We start from the raw sequence: 14,454 nt of genomic DNA, 5'->3' as shown, positions 1-14,454 counted from the left end.
GCAGACCTAGTGGACATGTCGTCCTGTCCACCATGGTCTCTTCCTCTGAGGCAGGACCTTCTAATTCAGGGTCCTTTCAACCATCCAAACCTAATTTCTCTGAGGCTGACTGCCTGGAAATTGAACGCTTGATTCTATCTAAGCGGGGGTTTTCGGATTCGGTTATTGATACATTAATACAGGCTCAGAAACCTGTGACCAGAAAAATTTACCATAAGATATGGCGTAAATATTTATATTGGTGCGAATCCAAGAGTTACTCATGGAGTAAGGTTAGGATTCCTAGGATATTGGCTTTTCTACAAGAGGGTTTAGAAAAAGGTTTGTCCACTAGTTCGCTAAAGGGACAGATTTCAGCTCTGTCTATTCTTTTACACAAACGTCTGGCAGAGAATCCAGACGTCCAGGCCTTTTGTCAGGCTTTGGCTAGAATTAAGCCTGTGTTTAAAGCTGTTGCTCCTCCGTGGAGCTTAAACTTGGTTCTTAAAGTTCTTCAGGGTGTTCCGTTTGAACCCCTTCATTCCATTGATATTAAGCTTTTATCTTGGAAAGTTTTGTTTTTGATGGCTATTTCCTCGGCTCGAGGAGTCTCTGAGTTATCTGCCTTACATTGTGATTCTCCTTATCTGATCTTTCATTCAGACAAGGTAGTACTGCGTACTAAACCTGGGTTTTTACCTAAGGTTGTTTCTAACAGGAATATCAATCAAGAGATTGTTGTTCCATCATTATGTCCTAATCCTTCTTCAAAGAAGGAACGTCTTTTGCATAATCTAGACGTGGTCCGTGCTCTGAAGTTCTACTTACAGGCAACTAAAGATTTTAGACAAACTTCTTCTCTGTTTGTCGTTTACTCTGGACAGAGGAGAGGTCAAAAGGCTTCGGCTACCTCTCTCTCTTTTTGGCTTCGTAGCATAATACGTTTAGCCTATGAGACTGCTGGACAGCAGCCTCCTGAAAGAATTACAGCTCATTCCACTAGAGCTGTGGCTTCCACCTGGGCCTTTAAGAATGAGGCCTCTGTTGAACAGATTTGCAAGGCTGCAACTTGGTCTTCACTTCATACTTTTTCCAAATTTTACAAATTTGACACTTTCGCTTCTTCGGAGGCTGGTTTTGGGAGAAAGGTTCTACAGGCAGTGGTTCCTTCTGTTTAATGTTCCTGCCCTGTCGCTCCCTTCATCCGTGTACTTAGCTTTGGTATGGGTATCCCATAAGTAATGGATGACCCGTGGACTGAACACACTTAACAAGAGAAAACATAATTTATGCTTACCTGATAAATTTATTTCTCTTGTAGTGTGTTCAGTCCACGGCCCGCCCTGTCTTTTTAAGGCAGGTTCTAAATTTTAAAATTATAACTCCAGTCACCACTGCACCTTATAGTTTCTCCTTTCTCGTCTTGTTTCGGTCGAATGACTGGATATGACATGTGAGGGGAGGAGCTATATAGCAGGTCTGCTTGGGTGATCCTCTTGCAACTTCCTGTTGGGAAGGAGAATATATCCCATAAGTAATGGATGACCCGTGGACTGAACACACTACAAGAGAAATAAATTTATCAGGTAAGCATAAATGATGTTTTTGTTGCCGCTCTCCTGATACTTTGTTGAAAAGCAGGAAGGTAAGTTATTTGTTTGTGCCTTTGCTAGTCATTGTGCTATCACAGCTTTGCTTTCATGAGCACGTTGAGTAACGCTCACAAAGTTATTGCTGACACTTCTAATATGAGCACAAAAATGGAAGTGGTAAGGATTGCACCTTTGAAGATTGAGGGAACGGGTGCCATAGTATCCTTTGCACCCCTTGGAACTACCACTGACGATATCTTAAAATAAATCTTAAATAAAAGAAAAAAGAACAATTGTATTAAAACCCTGTAAAACTTCAAAAAAGAAATGTGCAATAATCATATCCAAACAGGTAAAAATAGCACTTGCTTCATGGCCAGAAAAATGCCATTGTTTCATGGCCCTCACAGTCTAAAAGAATAACAGACATGGGAATTCTAAATTTTAAACTTTTTTTTCTCTTCAGCCATGAAAGAATTACGTTACATTCTATAGAGACAATGGTAATTCAATGGACTCATCAAATAACAGAAGTTCTAAAGAGAGACTCAGCACAGAAGATTTTGCAGGGTGAACATCCGGGACCTTCTACTGAAATAGAATTTTGGTTTTTTCAAAAAGAAAATCTGCTTGGTGTTTATTCCCAGGTAATAATTAATTATCAATTATGCAGACTATAAAAAAGCTTTTAAACTGTAAGGTGTATTATTTAATAACAATTTGTAGTGTTTTTGTTATTTAAAAGTAGTCCAAGATATGCACCATTAAAGGTGTATTTGGTATTTTTACCTGGTTCACTAAAGAAGGCAAGGTGGGGCACTGGCACAAAGTGAGTGAATAACTCACATTTAGGGGTCAATTTATCAAGCTCTCACCAGACGAATGAAGGTTCCTTTAAATGACGTCATCCAAGATGTCGTCCTTTGAATTCCGATAGGAATCGGAATTAAGGTAGGAAAAATCCTATTGGCTGATGCAATCAGCCAATAGAATTGAAGTTCAATCCTATTGGCTGATCCAATCAGCCAATAGGATTGAGCTTGCATTCTATTGGCTGTTCCAATCAGCCAATAGAATGCAAGCTCAATTCTATTGGCTGATTGCATCAGCCAATAGGATTTTTCCTACCTTTATTCCTATCAGCCAATCGGAATTCAAGGGACGCCATCTTTGATGACATAATTTAAAGGAACCTTCATTCGTCTGGTGAACTTCTTTGGAAGAGGATGCTCTGCGTCGGCTGGATTGAAGATGGACCCGCTCCACGCCGGAAGGATGAAGATAGAAGATGCCGTCTGGATGAATATTTCTGCCCCTCTGGAGGACCTCTTCTGCCCGGATCGGATGAAGACTTCTGGCCGTCTGGAGGATCACTTGTGCCCGGCTTCTTGGAGGACTTCGGCCCGGCAGGGTGAAGACGTCTCAAGGTAGGGTGATCTTCAAGGGGTTAGTGTTAGGTTTTATTAAGGGGGGTTTGGGTGGGTTTTAGAGTAGGGTTGGGTGTGTGGGTGGTGGGTTATTGTATTTTTTTTTACAGGTAAAAGAGCTGATTACTTTGGGGCAATGCCCCGCAAAAGGCCCTTTTAAGGGCTATTTGTAATTTAGTATAGGGTAGGGAATTTAATTTTTTTGGGGGGCTTTTTATTTTATTAGGGGGATTAGATTAGGTGTAATTAGTTTAAAAATGTGTATTTTTTTTTTAATTTAATTGTAATTTAATTGAAGTTAGTTCAGGGAATTAATTTAATTATAGTGTAGTGTTAGGTGTAATTGTAATTTAGGTTAGGGTTTATTTTACATGTACATTTGTACTTATTTTAGCTAGGTAGTTATTAAATAGTTAATACCTATTTAATAACTATTGTACCTAGTTAAAATAAATACAAAGTTGCCTGTAAAATTAAATAAACCCTAAGCTAGCTACAATGTAACTATTAGTTATTTTATAGGTAAGTATTTAGTTTTAAATAGGATTAATTTATTTAATTGTAGTAATTTTATTTCGTTTTATTTAAATTATATTTAAGTTAGGGGGGTGTTAGGGTTAGACTTAGATTTAGGGGTTAATACATTTAATATAGTGCCGGCGAAGTTGGGGGCAGCAGATTAGGGGTTAATAAATGTAGGTAGGTGTCGGCGATGTTAGGGATGGCAGATTAGGGGTTAATAATATTTAACTAATGTTTGCGAGGCGGGAGTGCGGCGGTTTAGGGGTTAATACATTTATTTAAGTGGCGGCGATGTCTGGTCGGCAGATTAGGGGTTAAAAACTTTATTTAAGTGTTTGCGATGTGGGGTGGGGGCTCGGTTCAGAGGTTAATAGGTAGTTTATGGGTGTTAGTGTACTTTTTAGCACTTTAGTTAAGAGTTTTATGTTATGGCGTTAGCCCATAAAACTCTTAACTACTGACTTTTAAATGCGTTAGGAGTCTTGACAGGAGAGGGTCTACCACTCACTTCTTCCAAGACTCTTAATACCGGCGTTAGGCAAGTCCCATTGAAAAGATAGGATACTCAATTGACGTAAGTGGATTTGCGGTATGCTAAAATCGCGGGAAAAAAAGTGAGCGGTACACCTGTACCTGTCAGACTCGTAATACCAGCGGGCGTTAAAAAGCAGCGTTGGAACCTCAATGTTGCTTTTTAAGGCTAACGCAAGACTCCTAATCCAGCCGAATGTATTTACACCTTATTTAAGTGAACATTTAAGACCAGAGTGGTGCATTAACAGTTAGTTACACGCAAGCGATAAGGTGTTTATCCCAGCTGTTTGCATGTGTCCAGTTTTCCGTTTGTATTGCAAGTTGAAAGTAAACTGGATGACTTGAGCGCAACCTCAGAGCTCTGGTTAATTGTTTTGCAAAACAATAAAGGCTCACAAAACACATAAAAAAACATTAAAAGTGCAGTTACACTCATAATAACACCATCTAATAACAAATTATTAAAATAATATTGCACCAAAAAGTTTCAAAGGCTCAAAAATATGCGGTCTCAGGTGTTATAAGGGAAAAGCAAGCAAACAGGCTTTAACAGTGAGATACATAAATATACATCTCTAAAGACGTATATGTGTATGTATGTGTATATATATATATATATATATATATATATATATATATACACACACTTTAAATATATATATATATATATATATATATATAATACAGTCCAAATTACAGTGTTACCCTCCTAGAGTTGTCTGCCTGGGTGCAGAAATGAAATAAATATTCCTCCAAATAAATGCACTCACAGGCCTTTTTAGAAGTTATCTATATTTTTCAGCATGCTGGTGCAATGCTGAATACGGCGAGCATATTGTGTCTGTCGTACCTGATCTGCACTGTCGGATCAGGTCCGTTAGACATTGATAACTAGAGGCCCATGTGTGTGCTGTGCTATCATTTTAAAACCTGTTCTAAAGCAGGTGTTACAAATCAGCACTGCCCCTAACAAAGACCCAGAAAAAAATGGAAAGGTGATAGGGAAAGCACAGCAGCTGGGTCAGAGAAAGAGGTATTTATATTGGTAAGTGCCCAAATACATAATTATTTATTGTTTAATATCGCTTTAAACATAAATCAATTTCTTTACATGAAGTGTTGACATATAAAGACATAACAAGACAGGTTCTGGGTTCTATTGGACCTTCCAGGGATATGTTTAACTGTTTATAGTCCTAAATTCCTCTCTTTCCTTTCCAAACAGATACTCAGGTATACATAGGATGGAGCAGTTTGTACATTCACATAAGAAACCTCTTCTGAAACGTGTGCAAAATGGCTCAATTACCATTACAAATAGAAGCCTTACAAATGTTGTTGCCTATTTTATCAGCTAATTCTCATACTTTGATTAATATCCCTAAAATATTTTCACAGGCTACCAACATATATTTTGTATATGTTATTGCACAGAAATTTTTAACTTTATTATAGCTACCATAAAGTGAGAAAATAATATAACACAATAACAAGATTGGATTAAAGTTTAGTTATTCAAGAGAAATACAATTATCCATATATAACTATTCATATACTTTTTTTAACATTTTATGCCAGTTTTAGCACAAATAAAAATATTAATAAGGTATAGGTGTAAAGGGACATGAAAGCCAATTTTTTTCTTTTGTGATTAGAAAGAGCATGTCATTTTAAACAACTTTCTAATTTACTTCTATTATCTAATTTGCTTCCTTCTCTTGATATCACTTTGTGAAAAGCATATCTAGATATGCTCAGTAGCTGCTGATTGGTTGCTGTACCTAGAGGCCTTGTGTGATTGACTCACACATGTGCATTGCTATTTCTTCAACAAAGGATATCTAAAGAATTGAGCAAATTAGATAATAGAAGTAAATTGGAAAGTTGATTAAAATTGCCATCCCTATCTGAATCATTTTGACTAAACTGTCCCTTTAACAGCCTTGGCGACTGTAACATCTGTATATGGTGCATACATATTATTGCTATTAATAATTGTTTATGTGAAATCAAATGCTTTGGTGTAGAAGAGACTCGGAAAGATACATTACACTTTTGGCAGTTTTTTTTTCTTTAAGAATTCACTGTGGACAAATTAGTCTTTTGAAAGAATTCATAGTATGTGAACACATACAATAGATAGAATAATCCTATAGAAATAATGATAGGTTGATAAAGATATATCCTGTGATAGATATAAACACACAAACATTTGCAAAACAAAGGCTGTCAACTGATATACATGATTGTTGAGTTGTTATTTAAGAAAACCTACAGCAAAAACAGCTGCACCCTTTTTTAAGAAACAAAGAAACAAGCAGTGGTTACTGTGATTTAAAGGTTTAAAGTCTCTTATTTTTATATTTTTTGGGCATGGTCAGTAGAACAGCTGATAAAATAAATGAATATATGCTCACTCAGTAGAGATTTGTCAGTAACGGTTTGTAGGAACTGTTTTTCTAGATATTGGTCAGTATGGATGAAGGAGTTGATTCTGAAGTATTATAAATATATATATACAGTATATATATATATATATATATATATATATATATATATATATATATATATATATATATATATATATATATATATTCATATATACAGGGCTCAACACTTCCACTTGACCTGGACAAGTAGAAACTGAACTCGGATGAGTAGAGAGGGAGATAAATGCTGTCTATACACTTTGCCAAATGAACACCAAATGTATATAATTGTTATAATTGTTATCATTTTATTAAAAGGACTAAAATAAAAAAAAATATGAAAAGCTACTGCACAATAAGGAATTTCACAATGGTCAAACATATGCAAAGAGGAAATGTGTATGTGTGTGTGCGTTTACAGTCAGGTGAAAAAGAAGGTACAACCTCTTTGAATTCTATGGTTTTACATATCAGGACATAATAAAAAAAACATCTGGTCCTTAGCAGCTCTTAAAATTAGGTAAATACAACCTCAGATAACAACACATGACATATTACACATTGTTATGATTTATTTAACAAAAATAAAACCAAAATGGAAAAGCCATGTGTGAAAAACTAAGTACACCCTTACTGCTTCCATAGGAATGTAGAGGCTTAGTAGCAGCCATGTGCTGCTAATCAAATGCCCTTGATTAATTGATCATCAGTAACACCACCTCTATAAAAACCAAACGGCTAGATTACGAGTCTTGTGTTATGAGTAAAAAAGCAGCGTTAAGGCTCATAACGCTGCTTTTTTACTACCGCTGCTATTACGAGTCTTGTAGGTACAGCTGTCCCGCACACTTTTTTGGCCTTACCGCAAATCAACTTACATAATTTGCGTATAGTCTATTTTCAATGGGACTTCCATTGCGCCGGTATTACAAGCTTTTTTTTTAGGCCAAAAAGTGAGTGGTACAGTCTATCCCGCAAGATTCGTAACGCATTCTAAAGTCAGTAGTTATGAGTTTTACACTACAAAGCTGTAGCATAAAACTCATAACTAAAGTGTTAAAAAGTACACTAACACCCATAAACTACCTATTAACCCCTAAACCGAGGCCCTCCCGCATCGCAAACACTAAAAGTATTAACCCCTAATCTGCCGCTCCGGACATTGCCGCCACTATAATAAACATATTAACCCCTAAACCGCTGCACTCCTGCATCGTAAACACTAGTTAAATATTATTAACCCCTAATCTGCTGTCCCTAACATCGCCGCCACCTACCTACATTTATTAACCCCTAATCTGCGGCCCCCAATGTCGCCGCCACTATACTAAATTTATTAACCCCTAAATCTAAGTCTAACCCTAACCCTAACACCCCCTAACTTAAATATAATTAAATTAAATCTAAATCAAACCTACTATTAATAACTAAATAATTCCTATTTAAAACTAACTACTTACCTGTAAAATAAACCATAAGCAAGCTACAATATAACTAATAGTTACATTGTAGCTAGCTTAGGTTTTATTTTTATTTTACAGGCAAGTTTGTATTTATTTTAACTAGGTTGAATAGTTACTAAATAGTTATTAACTATTTACTAACTACCTAGCTAAAATAAATCCAATTTTACCTGTAAAATAAAACCTAACCTAAGTTACACTAACACCTAACACTACATTGCAATTAAATAAATTACCTAAATTAAATACAATTAAATAAATTAAATACAATTACCTAAATTACATAAACCCCCCCACTAAATTACACAAAATAAAAAACAAATTACAAGATATTTAAACTAATTACACCTAATCTAATAGCCCTATCAAAATAAAAAAAGCCCCCAAAAATAAAAAATAAACCCTAGCCTAAACTAAACTACCAATAGCCCTTAAAAGGGCCTTTTGCGGGGCATTGCCCCAAAGAAATCAGCTCTTTTACCTGAAAAAGAAATACAAACAACCCCCCCAACAGTAAAACCCACCACCCACACAACCAACCCCCCAAATAAAACCCTAACTAAAAAAACCTAACCTCCCCATTGCCCTGAAAAGGGCATTTGTATGGGCATTGCCCTTAAAAGGGCATTTATCTCTATTGCAGCCCAAAGCCCTAACCTAAAAATAAAACCCACCCAATAAACCCTTAAAAAACCTAACACTAACCCCTGAAGATCCACTTACAGTTTTGAAGATCCGACATCCATCCTCAAGGAAGCCGGGAGAAGTCCTCAACGAAGCGACAAGAAGTCCTCAACAAAGCCGGGAGAAGTCTTCATCCAAGCCGGGAGAAGTGGTCCTCCAGACGGGCAGAAGTCTTCATCCAGAGGGCATCTTCTATCTTCATTCATCCGGTGCCGGTCCATCTTCAAGACATCCGGCACAGAGCATCCTCTTCCAACAAAGTCTTCTTCCAGAATGAATGTCTCTTTAAGTGATGTCATCCAAGATGGCGTCCCTTAGATTCCGATTGGCTGATAGAATAGATAGAATCAGCCAATTGGAATTAAGGTTGAAAAAATCCTATTGGCTGATGCAATCAGCCAATAGGATTGAACTTCAATCCTATTGGCTGATCCAATCAGCCAATACGATTAAACTAGCATTCTATTGGCTGATGTAACTATTGTAGCTAGTTTAGGATTTATTTTACAGGTAAGTATTTAGTTTTAAATAGGAATTATTTAGTTATTAATAGTAGGTTTGATTTAGATTTAATTTGATTATATTTGTTAGGGGGTGTTAGGGTTAGACTTAGAATTAGCTTTAGGGGTTAATAAATTTAGTATAGTGGTGACGACGTTGGGGGTGGCAGATTAGGGGTTAATAAATGTAGGTAGGTGGTGGCGATGTTAGGTACAGCAGATTAGGGGTTAATAATATTTAACTAGTGTTTGCGATGCGGGAGTGCGGCGGTTTAGGGATTAATATGTTTATTATAGTGGTGGCGATGTCCGAAGCGGCAGATTAGGAGTTAATAAATATAATGTAGGTGTTGGGGGTGGAAGATTAGGGGTTAATACGTGTAAGATTAGAGGTGTTTAGATCGTGGTTCATGTTAGGGTGTTAGGTGTAAACATAAGTTTAGTTTCCCCATAGGAATCAATGGGGCTGCGTTACAGAGCTTTACGCTGCTTTTTTGTAGGTGTTAGACTTCTTTTCAGCCAGCTCTCCCCATTAATGTCTATGGGGAAATCGTGCACGTACAAACCAGCTCACCGCTGACTTAAGCAGCGCTGGTATTGGAGTGTGGTATGGAGCTCAATTTTGCTCTATGCCTTTTAACGCCGGGTTTATAAAAACCTGTAATACCAGCGTTGTAGGTAAGTGAGCGGTGACAATAACGTGCAAGTTAGCACCGCACCCCTCTTACCGCAAAATTCATAATCTGGCTGAAAGTTTTAGAAGCATTCAGGTGTGTGTTAACACAATGCCAAGGAGGAAAAGACATCAGCAATAATCTTAGAGAAGGAATTGTTGTTGATTATCAATCTGGGTAGGGTTATAAGGCAATTTCCAAACAATTTAAGATTATTCAGTGGAAAACATTTAAGACAGTTGCCAATATTCCCAGGAATGGAGGTCCTAGCAAATTCACCCCAAGAATGTAAAATCAGTGGATATAGGAGGCGCTATAGAGCCGTAGGATATATAGATATAAATAAATGTAAAATTCACTGTATCGTGACCAGTTAAAACATTCAAAAAATTAAAAATCCAAAATTCCAATGACCCTTAAGGGATACGTTAAAATACTATTTATGTGCAAAATCTGTGATAAAAAATCGGTGATAATTAAAAATAAAGGAAAATATCTACGTATATATATCTATATATATATAAAAACAATTTATCCAAGTGAAAAATCAAAGTGAAATAAATGCAGTATCAAAGTGCAATCAATGATCAAGTGACAATAATTAGTAAAACACAGATGTGATATTTAATAAGTCAATGCATAAAAGGTTGACACAAACAAACCATATAACAATCAATCATACATAAAATAAAGTAAAACCGGTTAAACATACACACTATACATAACCCCTCAGATTCCCCAAATCAAATGGGGCTGGCGGAGAACACCTATAATGACTGTGTTCTAATCTTGGTGTTAGTAGTTCAAGGGGATCCCCCAAAGAAGATGGTCCGGAATGACAATGTGGGTTTAATTATTGTAAATCCAAAGATATAAATGTTAATGTTTCTGAATGGTGCCGTTATATCCCCAGTCTTATTTGGTCACAAATAAAAGCCCACGATGGTATAGAGCTCCTTCCTTAATGTTCTCTTAGTTAAAGGCAATCAAGTATTTATAACTTAGCCGGGAGGCTCTCCTACCTTCTTACAAGTGTCTGCCAGCGATCTCCTTACCTGGCCCGACACTCCGGCTGCTCCTTTAGATGTCTGCTCAGCGAAAATCCCGTGAGTGACGTCACCCGGTTCCGGATCCTAGGTGACCACTTGCGCAAGTGTTTGTTTCCACAGGATGTCCTCTGTACGCCAGGGTACAGAGAGTTCACTTCAGCTTCGGTCCTCCAAATAATCGCAAACAGTAGCAGGTAAGTCCTCTACGCGTTTCAATCCCTTCTGGGTCTTTTTCAAGATGCTACTTCCTGCAACCTTTGCCCTTAAATCCACTCTCTGCACAGGTGATTCGCTATTGCTACAACACCTTTCCGCAGGTAACTATTTCCTGGGGGGGAATCAAAACACCTCACATGTGTTTAATCTCTAGTGTTTAAAAACTCGTTTCCATATAATCAAATAACGTTAAAAACTCCTTAAAAATCCTTAAAAATAATACAATTGTGATAATACATAAGACTACAATTTATAAAACAATATAAGGAGAAAATACATAACAAACAGGGAAAATAGAAAAATTCAGATGAAATATTGATGAAATATTGCGTGGTCAGCCTAAGGCCAAGATTTATCCCACTTTAGATGACATCCAAAACAACTAATGCATATACAATTTAAAATTTAAAACATGAAAATCACATAGAATATAAATAGAACCTAGCTCAAACAAACCTAGCCCTACATTCCTATCTAAATGATTCCCTGCTCCACATCTTAATACTAGTTATTACTCTCTAAAATGTCAGGTTAAAGATCCACAAGGAAGAACTCTAAACTAAAATGCTGAAAAAAGCCAAAAATGCCAAAATGTAGGGTACTAAAGATAATATATCCCTAAGTTAAAAAGGGGGTTAATTCCAACTCTGAATTCAAACCCAACGGATGCAAAGTGTTAAACTCATAGATTAATTCTGCTTCCCTTTTGACTAATCTATTTTCAAAGCCCCCCCCCCCCCAGTTATTTCGCACTACACACAATCCCCAGTATTTTAGTTCTTTAATGTTGTTCATGTGGATTTCTCTAAAATGTGTGTATAGGTGGGTTTCCAATTTCCCCTTTTCTATGTTCCAGATATGCTCCCTAATCTGATCCCTCAGCATTCTGGTTGTCTCTCCAATGTAAAACAGATTGCATGAGCACTGTAACATATACACAACCCCTTTATTACTACATCTTATGGTGTCCTTTATAGTAAACTCTCTATTCGTGCCCGGAATTGGAACCTTTTTCTTTTTTGACCCACATCTACATGCTTTGCATGTTGCACAGGGAAAGAAACCCCTGACTTCTTCCCCCCTCAAATCCAAGTCCTTTTTATTTTTATTTTTTCCCTGCCTTCTAAACTCACTGGGTGCTAGCAGCGATTTCAAGTTCTTAGTTTTTTTGTAAACTATCCTAGGGTAAACTGGCAATTTGTCCCCAATAACTGGGTCATTTCTCAACAAGTGCCAGTGCTTTCTCAGAATCTTCTTCATTAATACATGATCCTCACTATATGTGTTCACAAATGGTATATCCAATGTATCTTTTCTTTGTGTTTGTGAACACATATAGTGAGGATCATGTATTAATGAAGAAGATTCTGAGAAAGCACTGGCACTTGTTTGGAGGACCGAAGCTGAAGTGAACTCTCTGTACCCTGGCATACAGAGGATATCCTGTGGAAACAAACACTTGCGCAAGTGGTCACCTAGGATCCGGAACCGGGTGACGTCACTCACGGGATTTTCGCTGAGCAGACATCTAAAGGAGCAGCCGGAGTGTCGGGCCAGGTAAGGAGATCGCTGGCAGACACTTGCAAGAAGGTAGGAGAGCCTCCCGGCTAAGTTATAAATACTTGATTGCCTTTAACTAAGAGAACATTAAGGAAGGAGCTCTATACCATCGTGGGCTTTTATTTGTGACCAAATAAGACTGGGGATATAACGGCACCATTCAGAAACATTAACATTTATATCTTTGGATTTACAATAATTAAACCCACATTGTCATTCCGGACCATCTTCTTTGGGGGATCCCCTTGAACTACTAACACCAAGATTAGAACACAGTCATTATAGGTGTTCTCCGCCAGCCCCATTTGATTTGGGGAATCTGAGGGGTTATGTATAGTGTGTATGTTTAACCGGTTTTACTTTATTTTATGTATGATTGATTGTTATATGGATTGTTTGTGTCAACCTTTTATGCATTGACTTATTAAATATCACATCTGTGTTTTACTAATTATTGTCACTTGATCATTGATTGCACTTTGATACTGCATTTATTTCACTTTGATTTTTCACTTGGATAAATTGTTTTTTTATATATATATATATACGTAGATATTTTCCTTTATTTTTAATTATCACCGATTTTTTATCACAGATTTTGCACATAAATAGTATTTTAACGTATCCCTTAAGGGTCATTGGAATTTTGGATTTTTAATTTTTTGAATGTTTTAACTGGTCACGATACAGTGAATTTTACATTTATTTATATCTATATATCCTACGGCTCTATAGCGCCTCCTACATCCACTGATTTTACATTCTTAATTCTCTATTGTCTAGGGAGGAGACAATAACCTTTAGTGAGGCTAAGTAGGTTTTTGGTCTAGCGCTATACCCTATCTGTATCTGTCTTATTAATTCACCCCAAGGTCAGACCGTGCAGTGCTCAGAGAAATTACACACACAAAAAAAATGAGTTACATCTCAGACTCTAAAGGCCTCAGTTAGCATGTTAAATGTAAACTGTTAAAGTTCATAACAGTACAATTAGAAAAAGACTGAACAATTATGGTTTGTATGGAAGGGTTGCCAGGAGAAAGAGTCTTCTCTCTAAAAAGAACATGGCAGCACGGCTTAGGTTTGCAAAGTTGCATCTGAACAAACCACAAGACTTATGGAACAATGTGACTAAAGTGGAGATGTTTAGAAATAATGCACAGCGCCACATGTGGCGAAAACCAAACACAGCATAAACAGCTCATGCCAACTGTCAAGCACTGTGGTGGAGGGGTGATGATTTGGGCTTGTTTTGCAGTCACAGGACCTGGGCATCTTACAGTCATTGAGTCAACCATGAGCTCCTCTGTATACAAAAGTATTCTAGAATCAAATGTGAGGCCATCTGTCCGACAGCTAAAGCTTGGCTGAAATTGTGTCATGCAACAGGACAATGATCCCAAGCACACCAGAAAATCTACAATAGAATGGCTGAAAAAGAAAATAATCAAGGTGTTGCAATGGCCCAGTCAAAGTCCTAACCCCAACCCGATTGAAATGCTATGACGGGACCTTAAGAGAGCTGTGCATAAACCAGTGCCTGCAAAGCTCAATAAACTGAAGCAATGTTGTAAAGAAAAGTGGACCAAAATTCCTCCACAACAATGGGAGAGACTTATAAAGTCATACAGAAAATTATTACTTCAAGTTATTGCTGCTAAAGGTGCTTCTACAAGCTATTAAATCATATGGTGTACTTAGTTTTTCACATTTGGATTCTTCATTTTGGCTTTATTTTTGTTAAATAATTCATGACATGGTGTAATGTCATGTGTTGGGGTTTATCTGAGGTTGTATTTACCTCATTTTAAGACCTGCTAAGGAC

At 37.0% G+C, this 14,454-nt stretch overlaps 1 protein-coding gene across 1 annotated transcript in view; it reads left to right on the top strand.

Moving 5' to 3' along the window:
* Nucleotides 1-1,999: 1,999 nt before the first annotated feature.
* LOC128658546 (dynein axonemal heavy chain 11-like) overlaps nucleotides 2,000-14,454 on the top strand; it is a 1,692,686-nt gene continuing 1,680,231 nt past the window's right edge. The window contains 1 exon segment of the mRNA XM_053712841.1: nucleotides 2,000-2,218. Within this exon segment, the coding sequence (XP_053568816.1) occupies nucleotides 2,000-2,218 (219 nt within the window).

The sequence above is a fragment of the Bombina bombina genome, chromosome 1 (assembly GCF_027579735.1).
Source record: "Bombina bombina isolate aBomBom1 chromosome 1, aBomBom1.pri, whole genome shotgun sequence".
Taxonomy (NCBI): Eukaryota; Metazoa; Chordata; class Amphibia; order Anura; family Bombinatoridae; genus Bombina; species Bombina bombina.
This window is presented reverse-complemented; position numbering and strand designations above follow the sequence as displayed.